Source organism: Corvus hawaiiensis, chromosome 14 (genome assembly GCF_020740725.1).
Source record: "Corvus hawaiiensis isolate bCorHaw1 chromosome 14, bCorHaw1.pri.cur, whole genome shotgun sequence".
In the NCBI taxonomy this organism is placed as follows: Eukaryota; Metazoa; Chordata; class Aves; order Passeriformes; family Corvidae; genus Corvus; species Corvus hawaiiensis.
In genome coordinates, this window is record NC_063226.1 from 22249542 (window position 1) to 22262321 (window position 12780).

At 56.5% G+C, this 12780-nt stretch overlaps 1 protein-coding gene across 8 annotated transcripts in view; it reads left to right on the forward strand.

Annotated features, from left to right (window-relative positions):
- ZNF185 (zinc finger protein 185 with LIM domain) overlaps nt 1-12172 on the forward strand; it is a 30282-nt gene extending 18110 nt beyond the window's left edge. For 5 of the 8 annotated variants that reach the window (XM_048319163.1, XM_048319166.1, XM_048319170.1 and 2 more), the window contains exons 19-30: nt 7-105; nt 625-705; nt 1473-1574; nt 2088-2240; nt 3564-3674; nt 3913-4008; nt 5021-5098; nt 6405-6473; nt 7520-7600; nt 8413-8515; nt 9064-9162; nt 9930-12172. In XM_048319163.1, coding sequence (XP_048175120.1) covers nt 7-105; nt 625-705; nt 1473-1574; nt 2088-2240; nt 3564-3674; nt 3913-4008; nt 5021-5098; nt 6405-6473; nt 7520-7600; nt 8413-8515; nt 9064-9162 — 1072 coding nt within the window. In that variant the 3' untranslated portion in view covers nt 9930-12172. The remainder of the gene's footprint in view (nt 1-6; nt 106-624; nt 706-1472; nt 1575-2087; nt 2241-3563; nt 3675-3912; nt 4009-5020; nt 5099-6404; nt 6474-7519; nt 7601-8412; nt 8516-9063; nt 9163-9929) is intronic. The other 3 variants (XM_048319164.1, XM_048319165.1, XM_048319167.1) reach the window with 3 other exon arrangements.
- Nucleotides 12173-12780: the final 608 nt, after the last annotated feature.

A 12780-nucleotide genomic window follows, 5' to 3' on the forward strand; every position in this document is an offset into this window, starting at 1 on the left:
GTTTAGGTTTTTGGACTCAGCCAGCCTCACTGAGAGGGGCCAAGGACTCCCTGGCCGTGACACCCACCCGGAGCCCCCCAGGCTGGAGGATCCTGCTGAGCCTGGGTAAGGAATGGGGCAATCCCCCCCCCGCCTTCTCCTGTGGGATGAGGGGTCATTCCTTGGGCATCTTCCCCCCTGCTGATAAATATTCTCTCAGGTTCTCCTTCTCATAGAATCACGGAGTTGTTAAGGTTGGAAAAGACCTCTCGGATCAAGTCCAAGCATCAGCCAGCACCACCACCATGTTCAGCGCTAGTCCCTGTCCTCAGGCACTGCATCCACACATTCCCTGAACATTGCCAGGCCTTGACAACCCTTTCCATGAAGAAAGTTTTCCCAATATCCAACCTAAACCTCCTCCAGTGTAACCTGAGGCCTTTTTGGGCCTGATTCTAGTGCTGCTTCTCCTGGATGAATCTTTTACCGTGGTTTTATAGGAAAACCTGGGAGAAATTATCCTCCTTAGCTGGAGCCATCAAACCCTGTCCAGCTGGGCTGCCAGGAGTCGCTTCCTCGACTTTAAACTTGGGAGCAGAGGGTCTCTAAGGAGAGACAAACTGTAAAGGTCTCATGTCTTGGCAGGTCCAGCTCTGTTCCTGGAGGAAGCAGCATCCCAGCTCCAGACATTCCACAGGCAAACGAGTCTGACCCACGTGGGGCCAGGTGCGGAGCTGGGGCACCAGGACACTCCCTCACACACCTCCAGTTCTCCTTCCCAGCCTGTCCAAAGGCACCCAGATGCTCATTTCTTGGCTCAAGGAATTCAGAAACCAATACAGGCTCTGCCAGTGCCACCTTTCCCCCTGGAGCACAGCACTGCAGGGAGCTCCCCCAGGGATTGCTGCAGCTCAGCATCAGAAGGACGTAGAGCTGCTGGGGCGACTCCAGAAGAGGCCACAGAGCTGCTCTGAGGGCTGGGAGGTGCTCCTCTGCTCTGGAGCCACGCTGGGAGGGCTGGGGGTGCTCACCTGGAGAAGGGAAGGACACAGGGACACCTCAGAGCCCCTGGCAGGGCCTGAAGGGGCTCCAGGAGAGCTGGAGAGGGACTGGGGACAAGGCATGGAGGGACAGGACCCAGGGAATGGCTTCCCAGTGCCAGAGGGCAGGGCTGGATGGGATTTTGGGAAGGAATTGTTGCCTGGGAGGGTGGGCAGGCCCTGGCACAGGGTGCCCAGAGCAGCTGGGGCTGCCCCTGGATCCCTGGCAGTGCCCAAGGCCAGGCTGGACATTGGGGTTTGGAGCAGGCTGGGACAGTGGGAGGTGTCCCTGCCATGGCAGGGGTGGGATGGGATGGGCTTTAAGGTCCCTCCCAACCTAAAGCCTCCTGACACTGATCCTGTGACAGTCACGGTGTCCCTGCATTTGCCCCCACAGTGGATGGGGTCAGACAGAGGTGCCAGAGCTCCTGACAGCTCTGTCCTCCCCACCAGGATCACTCTGGACTATGAGGAACAAACCCTTCCCAGCACAGACAGTCCCCGTGAGAGCCCAGGGGGCTGCAGGCACAGCGAGCCCGCCCCGGTGCCAGCCAGGTACGGTGGGGACATCCCTGTTTGTGCCATCAGTGGCTCGCTCACCCTCATCCTTTGCTCCTTGAAACACTCCTGGCTGAAGGGCTGGACCCAGGAAATGTGCCAATCCAATGCCACTGACCACAGGAATACTGGGAAGGAATCCTTCCCTGGGAGGGTGGTGAGGCCCTGGCACAGGGTGCCCAGAGCAGCTGGGGCTGCCCCTGGATCCCTGGCAGTGCCCAAGGCCAGGCTGGACATTGGGGCTGGGAGCAGCCTGGGACAGTGGAAGGTGTCCCTGCCCACAGCAGGGGTGGAATGGGATGGACTTTAAGGTCCCTCCCAACCCAAACCATTCTGGGATTCCACAATTCCATGATCCTATGGTTCGATTAACAACAGGGTGTCCCAGTTCTCCCTGTTCCCTGTAGGAAGAGGCAGGACCCACCCTCGGCAGACCCTGAACCGTCGTGTGAGCTGCTCAGAGCAAAGGCACCCATTGGCTTTATGGTCAAACTGGTTTTAATTCTTCAGCAGGTCTGACTTCAGCTCCCAGGAGAGTGTCCCCAGTGCCCAGGAGTCCCAGCCCCCCGTGTCCCTGTTCCAGGACCGCCAACCCTTCGGAGGCTCCGTGCCCAGCCACAGGATTCCGGCCTACGTGGACAGCCAGGTGTTCAGCACCAGGAGGTCAGGATTTGGGGATGAGGGGTTTAGGATGCAGAGACAGGGAAAGCTGTCATGGCATGGAAATATCTGCTAGAAACCCCACTCCAGCTTGTACAATCACTGGGAAAAGGAGTGAGAGCAGGATTTTGTTCCCAGAGGGGACAAGAGGATTAAATCATAGAACCAGGCCTGTCCCAGGATGGAGCACCTGGACTAGTACAATATGACTAACTTTGGGGAAGGCATTCCTACATCACCAGGAGCAGCTCTAGGCCTCGGGATTTACACCTTGGGATCCTCCTTGGCCATTTCTTAGAATCATGGAGTCCTGGACTGGTTTGGGTGGAAGGGACCTTAAAGTCCATCCAGTTCCACCCCTGCCATGGCAGGGACATCTTCCACTGTCCCAGGCTGCTCCCAGCCCCAATGTCCAGCCTGGCCTTGGGCACTGCCAGGGATCCAGGGGCAGCCACAGCTGCTCTGGACAATCTGTTTGGGAATGGTTTGGCTTTGCTCAAGTGTTGGGTTTGGAGCCTGCTCTCCTGGCTTTGGAGTACAAAATGGGCACAGGGAAAATGGGCAGAGCACTGGGGGGATGCACCATGGAATCGTGGAGTCCTCACGGCTGGGAAAGGCCTCTGTGATCACCTGCTGTCAATCTAGTGCTGTCACAAGGTCACCACCAAGCCTCAAGTGCCACATCCACGTGTTTTCTGAACACTTGCAGGGCCAGGGATTCCACTGCTGCCCTGGGCAGCTGTGCTGGGGCTTGGTGGTGACAGAAGCACGGCACTGACTGTGAGCCCAGTGTGGGCACTCCGGAGGCTTCTGCTGCACTGTGAGCCCAGTGTGGGCACTCCGGAGGCTCCTGCTGCACTGTGAGCCCAGTGTGGGCACTCTGGAGACTCCTGCTGCACTGTGAGCCCAGTGTGGGCACTCTGGAGACTCCTGCTGCACTGTGAGCCCAGTGTGGGCACTCCGGAGGCTCCTGCTGCACTGTGAGCCCAGTGTGGGCACTCCGGAGGCTTCTGCTGCACTGTGAGCCCAGTGTGGGCACTCCGGAGGCTCCTGCTGCACTGTGAGCCCAGTGTGGGCACTCTGGAGACTCCTGCTGCACTGTGAGCCCAGTGTGGGCACTCCGGAGGCTCCTGCTGCACTGTGAGCCCAGTGTGGGCACTCCGGAGGCTCCTGCTGCACTGTGAGCCCAGTGTGGGCACTCCGGAGGCTCCTGCTGCACTGTGAGCCCAGTGTGGGCACTCCGGAGACTCCTGCTGCACTGTGAGCCCAGTGTGGGCACTCTGGAGACTCCTGCTGCCACACGCTCAGGGCTTTGTTTGTCCTCAGCAGGCCCAGCCCGGATCCCAAAGGGAGCGTTTATTCCGGGAGCAGCAGCCCCAGGAGCAGCTGGTACGACAGTGCCAGGGGACACGGGGACTTCAGCCCCCCAGCGGCACGGTGAGTCCAGGGCTGAGATCCCAACTTGCCAAACCAAGGAGCTCCCTGCTGCCACATTTACTCAGGATGCAGATGTCCTGATCCGTTTGCTGATTCCCTGGATGGGAGCACTCCATGGCCATGGAGTGGGAGGGGTCAGTGCCCAGCAGGGAGATCCCAGCCGAGATTCCCACCCCTTCTGAGGATCCCTCACGTGCCCAGACTCCGAGCTTGAGACTGTTCCACTTCCTCTCCCCAGCCACGAGTCCCTTCCCAGAGATCCCACCATATCCATGTCCCAGAGAAGCCACAGGGTGCCGTTCTACATGGACAGCTTAAACCATAACAGCTCCAGGTAAACGGGGAGGCACGAGGGCTCTGAGGGAAACTGCCCAGAATCTATGGAAGAGAAGCCAGCAGGCAGAGCCAAGAGCTGACAGAGGGAGCGTTGGTTTCCAGGGAGTGGATGCATGATCCAGAGGCACAGAGCAACTCTTCAACCATTCCCAGCTAAAGCTGCCTAGCACAGGCTCTGGGATACATCCAGGAAAACCTCTGGAGATTTTTCACTGTGTGGGAGGCCAGAAGAGAGGGACAGGAGAATGGGGAGCTGGTTCCTGGCCAGGAATTGGCCTTTGCTACAGGAAAAACAGAGATCACAGCAAAGAGAGAATGTCCCCAGAAGATCAATGGTTAAATGACGGATCTGCTCCCAGAACAAGGCTGCTGGAAGGGGCAGGAGGTACCCAGTATGGAATGCCACTATCCTGGGCTCCCTGCAGTCCCTCCTGGCAGTGCCAGCCCATCCAAGTGCAGTCTGACGCTCCATGGAGCCACCAGTGCAGGGCTGGCTCTGTAACAAGGAGTAGGCTGTAGGGGTGAAGAGGAGGCACAAGATCCTTGGGTAGCCTTGGACTGGCTCCAGGAAAGGTCAGCCTCATTGCAGAGCAGATGGACAGAGCTGTTTTCCGTAGTTTTGTTGCATTCTTCCTTCAGATCAGCTGGGGCCAGTTCCGTTTGCTTTGGGAACGTCCCCATCCCCATCTCCTGCAATTCCTCCTGTGGCTTTTCTCCCTGTGGCTGCTCCCATTCGGCCTCTGTGGCTCACTCACCCCATCCTCATTGGAAGATCTCGTTGGGTCTTCCCTCTCATGGCCCTACAAGTGAGACTTTCCCAAATCCCTTCTCCAGGGAAGCAGTCCTGTCCTGTGGCAGGTGTAGAAGGACAAAGGGACTGGTTTGGTCCATGATAAGGGCTGGCAAAGGGCTCTGCTATCCATCTGCCCTCCCAGCAGCGGCAGCCGCTCTTCCCCTGGCTGCCAGTTTGGATCCTGCCATGGCTCACAGACTTCTCCCTCTCTCCACAGGCTCCTCTCCAGTTCCAGTGAGAGGCTCTCCAGCTCCCAGCACAGCTCTGTGTACCAGCCTGACTCCAGCACTGCCGGGTAAAGATCCAAGCGGGCACAATCCCCTCGCTGCAGGATGGGGCTGGCACGGGGCCATCCTGCTTGGTGAGGAATTCCAGCTTTGGCACCTGCCTGGTGTCACCCAGTGTGGCCAGCAGGGTCAGGGCAGGGAATGTCCCCCTGTGCTGGGCACTGGTGAGGTCCCACATGGAATCCTGGGGTCAGTTCTGGGCCCCTCAGGACAAGGCAGACCCTGAGGGGCTGGAGCGTGTCCAGGAAAGGGAATGGAGCTGGGAAGGGGCTGGAGAATTCCTGAGGGAGCTGGGAAGGGGCTCAGGCTGGAGCAAAGGAGGCTCAGGGGGGACCTTGTGGCTCTGCACAAGTCCCTGACAGGAGGGGGCAGCCGGGGGGGTCGGGCTCTGCTCGCAGGGAACAGGGACAGGAGGAGAGGGAACGGCCTCAGGCTGGGCCAGGGGAAGTTGAGGCTGGTGGTGGAGTCACCGTCCCTGGGAGTGTTCAGAAAACGTGTGGATGTGACACTTGGGAATGTGCTTTGGTGGCGACCATGGTGGTGGTGTTAATTGATGGTTGGATTTGATGATCTTAAAAGTCTTTTTCAACGTTAATGTTTCTGTGATTCCATGACATAAAAAGAGCCCGTGCTCAGTTTAAGGAAAAAAAGAGAGGTTTCTTTCCTCAGCCATGACAGGGCTTAGTGTAAGAAGGGAGGATTAATCCCAGCTTTTAGGCAGCAGTGGAAATGCACCATGGAAAAAGGCTGATTAGTTCCTGTCAGGGCTGCGGGCACAGGGCTCCCCTCGGCCTGCCCAGGGCTGCACCCGGGTGGGACATGGAATTCTGAGCTGGGCTTGTAGAGAGGCAGGAATATGCAAGGGAGGTAAAACCATCCCAAACCATACCAGCGGCAGTTTTCACTGGCTGAAAACGCTGGAGGCATTCCAGTGGCAGAACAGCCCCTGGAAGCAGCGCTGTGCCACAGGGCTTGGTGGTGCCGGGGGAGCCGGGAGCTCTCTCCATGCCCATTGTGCGCCTAATCCTGGCGGGAGCTGGCACAGACTTATCCTTCCAACCAGCGCATAACTGGATGAAAGGGTTACATTATCCATCCCATTCTTTCCAATTAACTCGATTTGTTTTGGTGGGGTAATTAGAGGAGTTGTTATTTAGCAACAATGCTCGATATCCAGGATTTATTCGGAACAACAGCATCCCGCTCCGAGCCTCTCCCGCACGCGTTCCGTGTCCGGGGGCACACGCGGTCCCTGCCCGGCTCTCCCGAGCCGAAGCCGCTCTTTTCTCATGGAAATGCTCTCTGTTTTCCTAGGAGAGGAATCCTCTTTGTGAAGGAGTACGTGAACACCGGCGGCTTTGCAGCCTCCCCACGCTACGGCAGGTACGGAGCGTTGGGGACACCCTGTGTCACAGCCGGGTGTCACAGCCGGGTGTCACAGCCGTGTGTCACAGCCGTGTGTCACAGCCGGGTGTCACAGCCGGGTGTCACAGCCGTGTGTCACACACGCGTGCAGAGCCCAGCCCGAGCCTCCTCACACATCCCACCAGGATGGAGCAGCTGGAGCTCCTCTGCCCCAGGGGGTTATCGGGAGGGCACAGTTTGCTCTGCGGGGTCCTGCCGGCTCCTGCCGCTGTGGTGGTGACAGGAGGACCCGTGTCCCCCTGCTCCCAGGGGACAGGGAAGCTCCTCCTGGAGTGGCTTGGTCCCTGCAGGTTTGGCACGACTGGAATGCGTGAGGAAAATGTGGGGGTGAGGGCTCTCTCTGGAAAAACTTCATTATGTGAGTCTTAAGAAGTTAAATTACACCCTTTTCAAGCTTTTCAAGTCCTTTGTGCTCTGCTCAAGTGAAGCTGCTCCAGACTGGCCCCAGTGTGACAAGAGCAGAATTTGGCCCCATGCACATCATCCTCACAGTGATGTGGCACCAGTTCACACCAGTTCGATGCTCCGTGCTGGCATTATCCGCCCTCAGCGCTGTGCTGGCATCCCTGGGGGAGCTGATTACACACTGTAAATCTCCAGCCTGTCCCAGAGCTCAGCAGAGCTGCTGTCAGCAGCCAAAGATAAGCCAAATATCCAGGAAACCCAGGCAGAGAGGGAACACTCAGCTGGGTGAGGCCAGGGATGTGCTCCATGCCTTTTCCTGCATAACTGTGCAGGATTCCGAGTTCTAGCAGTGAAAAGCTGCTGTTTGTAGGGGCCAGGTGTAAACACGAGGGCCCTGGTGAGGCCAGGGGAGTTTTACCTGGAGAGGCCTATCTGGGGATACTTAAAGGTTCCTCTTTGTGTCCTGGGAAGGCACTTTGAGGACCTTCTCCCCGAGGAACAGGTAGCTGGGATATTCCAAATCACTGGGTTAATGATTCCATCCGAGATTCTCTTCCCACATATCACTGTCCAGTGCTGATACCTCCTTCCTTCCACAGTGGCAGCCTTGTGGATTTGAGTGACCAGGAGAGAAGCAGCTACAGCCACCATAGTTACCTGTCCAGTGCTCCCCTGCACAGGTAGGACAGGGTGGGGCTGCCTTGGGGGGGTTCATCAAATTCTTAATCAGAAATGATTTTAAGGGCTTGCTTTTTGAGGGCACTGGTGTGTGTGTAGTGGAACAGCAGCACAATAAATGCAAATACAGTGACATTGACTCCAAGTCAGAGTCCAGAGCAGGCCACCAAGGTGATCAGAGGGATGGAGCACCTCTCCTATGAGGAAAGGCTGAGAGAATTGGGGTTGTTCAGCCTGGAGCTGAGAACATTTGGGGTGACCTAACTGTGGCCTTCCAGTGCCTGAAGGGAGCCCGCAAGAAAAACAGAAAGGGATTATTTCCAAGGGCCTGGAGTGACAGGACACAGGGAATGGCTTCTCACTGACCGAGGGAAGGGTTAGATGGGATATTGGGAAGGAATTGTTCCCTGGGAGGGTGGGCAGGCCCTGGCACAGGGTGCCCAGAGCAGCTGGGGCTGCCCCTGGATCCCTGGCAGTGCCCAAGGCCAGGCTGGACACTGGGGCTTGGAGCAACCTGGAACAGTGGGAGGTGCCCCATGGCAGGGGGTGAGACTGGATGACCTTTAAGGTCCCTTCCAACCCAAACCATTCCATGATTCCATGATTGTAAGGTTCTGAGATCTGTCCTGCCCCACTGCTGGGGTCTCTGCATCCCTGGGACAGCACAGTCCCTCCGCTCTGTCACTGCACAGTCACACGTGTGGGAGCAGGTTGCTCATGGAGAGCAGCGCTGATGGCTGGGAAAAACCCGTGGCACCAGTGCTGGGACTGGAACCAGAGCATCACAGAGGAACCCCTCCCCTGCTCTTCCCAGGTCCAGTGAGCCCCTGTGCAGTTACTGCAGCCGGGAGATCCGGGACTGTCCCAAGATCATCATCGAGCACCTGAACATCCACTGCCACGAGTACTGCTTCAGGGTAAGCCCCAGTGCTGCTGTGCTGCGGGGAACTGCAGGGATCTTCCTGCAAATTCCATCCTCAGGCTTTCAGAGTGATATATGTGGGCTGTGCCAAATCCTTGCCTCACACCAGGACAAAAACAGTCAGGCAGTCACAGGTGTCCTCAGAAGATTTCCAGGTCCTTGAATAAATATTAGACCAAGGAGAATTCTTTATTATTGGCAGCACCCTCAGAACACCCTCGTGTCCTTGCCCCACCGTCCTTGGGGCAGACTTGCTGCTTTGTGGTCTTTGTGCTCTAGTGGAGGTGGCTGAATCCTCAAACCCCACAGGGTTTCCAAGGAATGTCGGTGGGGATGTGAGGAAGGTGGGAGAAGGAGGGATGGCGAGTGTGGGAGGAAGAGGCTTGCAGGGACATTTGTCTGTTGTAGGAAAGTGCAGCCTCAAAGGTCACATCCTCACCCCTTAATAAAACGATGCAGAGACTGTTCCTCTGCCCCCTCCCTTCTGTTGTCACCGCATGGGGCTTTGGTCACTGTCCAACCTCCTTGTTTTCCCTTTGGCAGTGTGGAATTTGCCACAAAGCAATGGGAGATCTCCTGGATAAAATATTCATCCACCGGGACATTGTCCACTGTGACAAGTGCTACGAGAAGCTCTTCTAGGTGGGTGTCCAGGGCCCCTTTCCAAAGCTGTTCCCAGGGGGATGGCTGGGTGAGAGCTCATGGTGAAGGGCATTTAACCCTCACGTTTCCTGGGTGACCGGGCAGGAATCTTCCTGGGGTGGTCAGTGGGAAGCAGTGACCTCGCTGCAGCATTAGCTGGAAACTCGCTCGAGCTGTCCCGGGGGTGTCGGTTGGAGCCACAATCTCGGTGACAAACAGGCTGTGGTGGCTTCCCGGGGCTGGCAGGCAGAGGCTGGCTTGAGTGATGACAGAAATGTCCCTCAGAGGTGGAGAGGCCTCGTGGAAGGCAGCTGAAGGTTCCTCCCTGTGTCCTGGGCTGACCCTGGCGGTGACATTCCCCTGACACGAGGCAGCTCCTCGGCGGCAGCTGCAGCTACTCCTTTACCTAAAGATCCTTTGAGGTGAAAACCTTTGGGAAGAGGAGGGTTGTACATTCCAACAGATCGACAGGAGCGGGTTGGACGCGGTTTGGTTTTGTCTGATTATCTGGGAGTAGCGGGAGGCACCATGGCAGCCAGCAGAGCTGCTGTGCTGGGGCTGGGAGCCCTCGTGTCCCCCCGCTGCTCCCGGCACAGAGGAGCAGCAGGAGCAGGGAACGGAGCTCCTGCCTCGCTGCTCCCTGTACCTGGTGATGCGATGTGACTGTGAGGCTGTGCCCAGCCCCGCACGCTGCCGGCTCCACCGACCTCCAGCGCCGCATTCCAGGTGGGCCCGGCCCTGCTCAGCCGCTCTTTGTGTGCTTGCAGGGTCCTGCGGAGCTGGGGAGGCAGCCCGTGCCGGCAGCACGCCTGCGGATGCAGCAGCTCCTGCCCGGCTAAGATCGCAGAATTCCTGCTCCCGCTTCCCTCGAGTTCTTTTCCCTCCCGCTGCCCCGTGGCCGTGAATGAGTTCAGCACCCGCTGCTCGGTGCTGTCACCCGCACCAGACAAGCGCGATGGGAAGGCGATAAGGCGGCCTCATCCTCAAAGATAACCTTTTCCAGAGGTGCTGAGCCCCCCAGCCTGGCCTGAGCTGCATGAAGATTCCGAGTGCTCCCGGAGCTGGGAGTCAGGCACAGCTCCTCAGGTTTTCCCCAGCTCATTGCCACGAGTCTCTCCTGATGCTGTTTGTATTTCTTTCCCTTGTGCAGCCAGGCTGTGTGAGCTGGCACACAGGCACTGGGAGCCTTAAACACTAAATCTGGATTCTTGGGAGGGTTTGAATTTAGTCCTTAGCAAAAGCCTATTTCTGCTTCTTTCACCCCCAAATTCAGCCTAGAAATAGCTTCTGCCTGATTTCCATTTGCTTTCCCCAGGATTCCAGGAGCACTTGCAAGCTCTATTCTAATTGTGTGTCAGCTTTAATTCCCGTTCCTGCCTCTTCCCTGAGGATGCTGCAGCAGCACTTGTGGCTGCTGCCTGTTTGGGGAGATAACGGTGTCCTTCACCTGGTGTTTAACTCGGGCTCTGAGGGCAGGTGTCCTGTGCCAGAGCAGGGACATCTCCGTTCCCTCTCCTGACAAAGAGCTCTGCTCAGCTGAAATCCCAATTCCCCCCTCACCAGGGCTTTGCCCAGACCTTGCATTGCTGTGAATTATTCACAGCCCAAATGCTTACCAACAGCATTGAACTTCCAGCAGATGCTGCACTCAGTAAAATCAGAATTGTATCATTTTAGCCCTTAACTCAGAGCTGACAGGTTGGGAATGCTGAATAGTGAAACCTGAAAGTCAGGTGCCTTAACAATGTCCAGACTTACTGTTTCCTCATGGGAAGCATTAGGAATCATAGAACCATAGACTCCCTGAATGCTTTGGGTTGGAAGGAGTTAAAAATTCATGTATTCTAAAGTTCATGGGCAGGGACACCTCCCACTGTCCCAGGCTGCTCCAAGCTCCATCCAGCCTGGCCTTGGACACGTCCAGGGATCCAGGGGCAGCCCCAGCTGCTCTGGGCACCCTGTGCCAGGGCCTGCCCACCCTCACAGCCAAGAACTGGTGAAAACCACATCCACAAGTTCCTTACTGGGACCAGTTCCAGCAGTAGGAAGGACTGGTACAGCCAGGGCTTGTTCCAGCACGGTCAAAGGGGGATGGTTTCAAGTGCCAAAGCAGAAGGGCCTGTGCCACAGCGCACTTTGAGATGATCTTCTGCAGCAATGATGTATTCCCTGATTGCAGAGCTCCTGAAGTGTCCATGGCCTCATGGGGAGCTGGATTTGTCTGGGTTCTGCACGGTGTCCCCTCAGCTCTGGCTGTCCTGCAGGAACTGTCCCACCTCCGTAACAGCTCCCATAAACAGCCTCAGCTTGTGTGTCCCTCTCCCCCTGCATCACCCGCTCCTGCCGTGCCCTCTGAGCTCAGGGGCTGTGTCACCTGTGCTCCTCCATCCGTGGCCCATCCCTGAAGTCTCCAAAGGCTTAGCTGGAGGACGAGGCAATGAGGGAGAGGAGCAGCAGCACCACGCAGACAGGGTGTGCTCAAAGCAGGGCTGGGCTCAGCAAAGGGCTTGGCAAAGCCACAGGCTGACGCTCTGCAGAGATTTCAGTCTGCTTGTCCTAAACTCCTGTGATTACCTGAGGAAAAGGGAGTCCTGATTCCCCCCTGGGCCATGTTTGAGAGCAGCTCACCGGCGACCTCCTGGCTCTGCACAGCTCCCTGACAGGAGGGGGTTTTCTCCCTTAAAGACATGTATCACCCAAAAGGAACCTGCAGCTATTATAAAAATGTTATGCTTTATAATTTGTACTGGCCTGAGCTTTGAAGAATTGCTGACCTACCCCCCACGAAAAAAACCCAAATGAATTATTCAAAGAGGTGAATCTTCCTGGTATTTGTGGAGAAGGGTCACCTGCAGACAGATTTTTTTTCCTACATGATGGATGAGGTCATGCATTTTCTTTCACAGAAAGATCTTATTTCTCTTGGGATTCTGCTGCTTGTGGGGACAAATCTTGACCAGGTTATTTCATGTGAAATTAATTAAATAAATACACGTATATATAAAGGCTATGAAATGTGCTGGTGGTGACTGAGCAGAGGTGGAGGCAAACCCATCCTGGCACTGCAGCTCCCATGGTGGCACAAGGAACTCTGCTTTTGGAAAGCCTGTCTTCTACACAGACCAACCCTTCCCAGAGCATCTGAAAACGAACAACAGAGTGACAAAATCAACTCTAGCCCAGCTGAAACCAGGGCAGACCTTGAGGAGGGTGAGTGCTGGATGTGCTGTTCAGGCCAACTGGTACAAAAACGAGATTCTGCTCATAGCACGTGGCCTTGGTGACTGCCAAACATCCAACGCTTCTTATCAGGAGGTGCCAGAGGGTGTTTGGGTCCAGCACGCACATCTGAGGGGAGGATGTCAAAGAATGGTGCTAGTTTTATTGTTGCCTGATAAAACTGTCCTGAAGAGACGTAACACTCGCCGGAGCTTTAGGAGATCCCAGATAAGCCGTATTTTGTGCATTTTTCCAGATCAATGCACAGGGAGAGACCCTTTCCTCCCCTCACTCATCCCTTCCCTACTCAGCCCTTTTCCTCTCATTTGCCCTTCTCCCTCTCTCCCTTCTCCCTTTCCCCTCCCTTCCTAACCTTTCTCCCTCCTTCCCTTTCCTCCC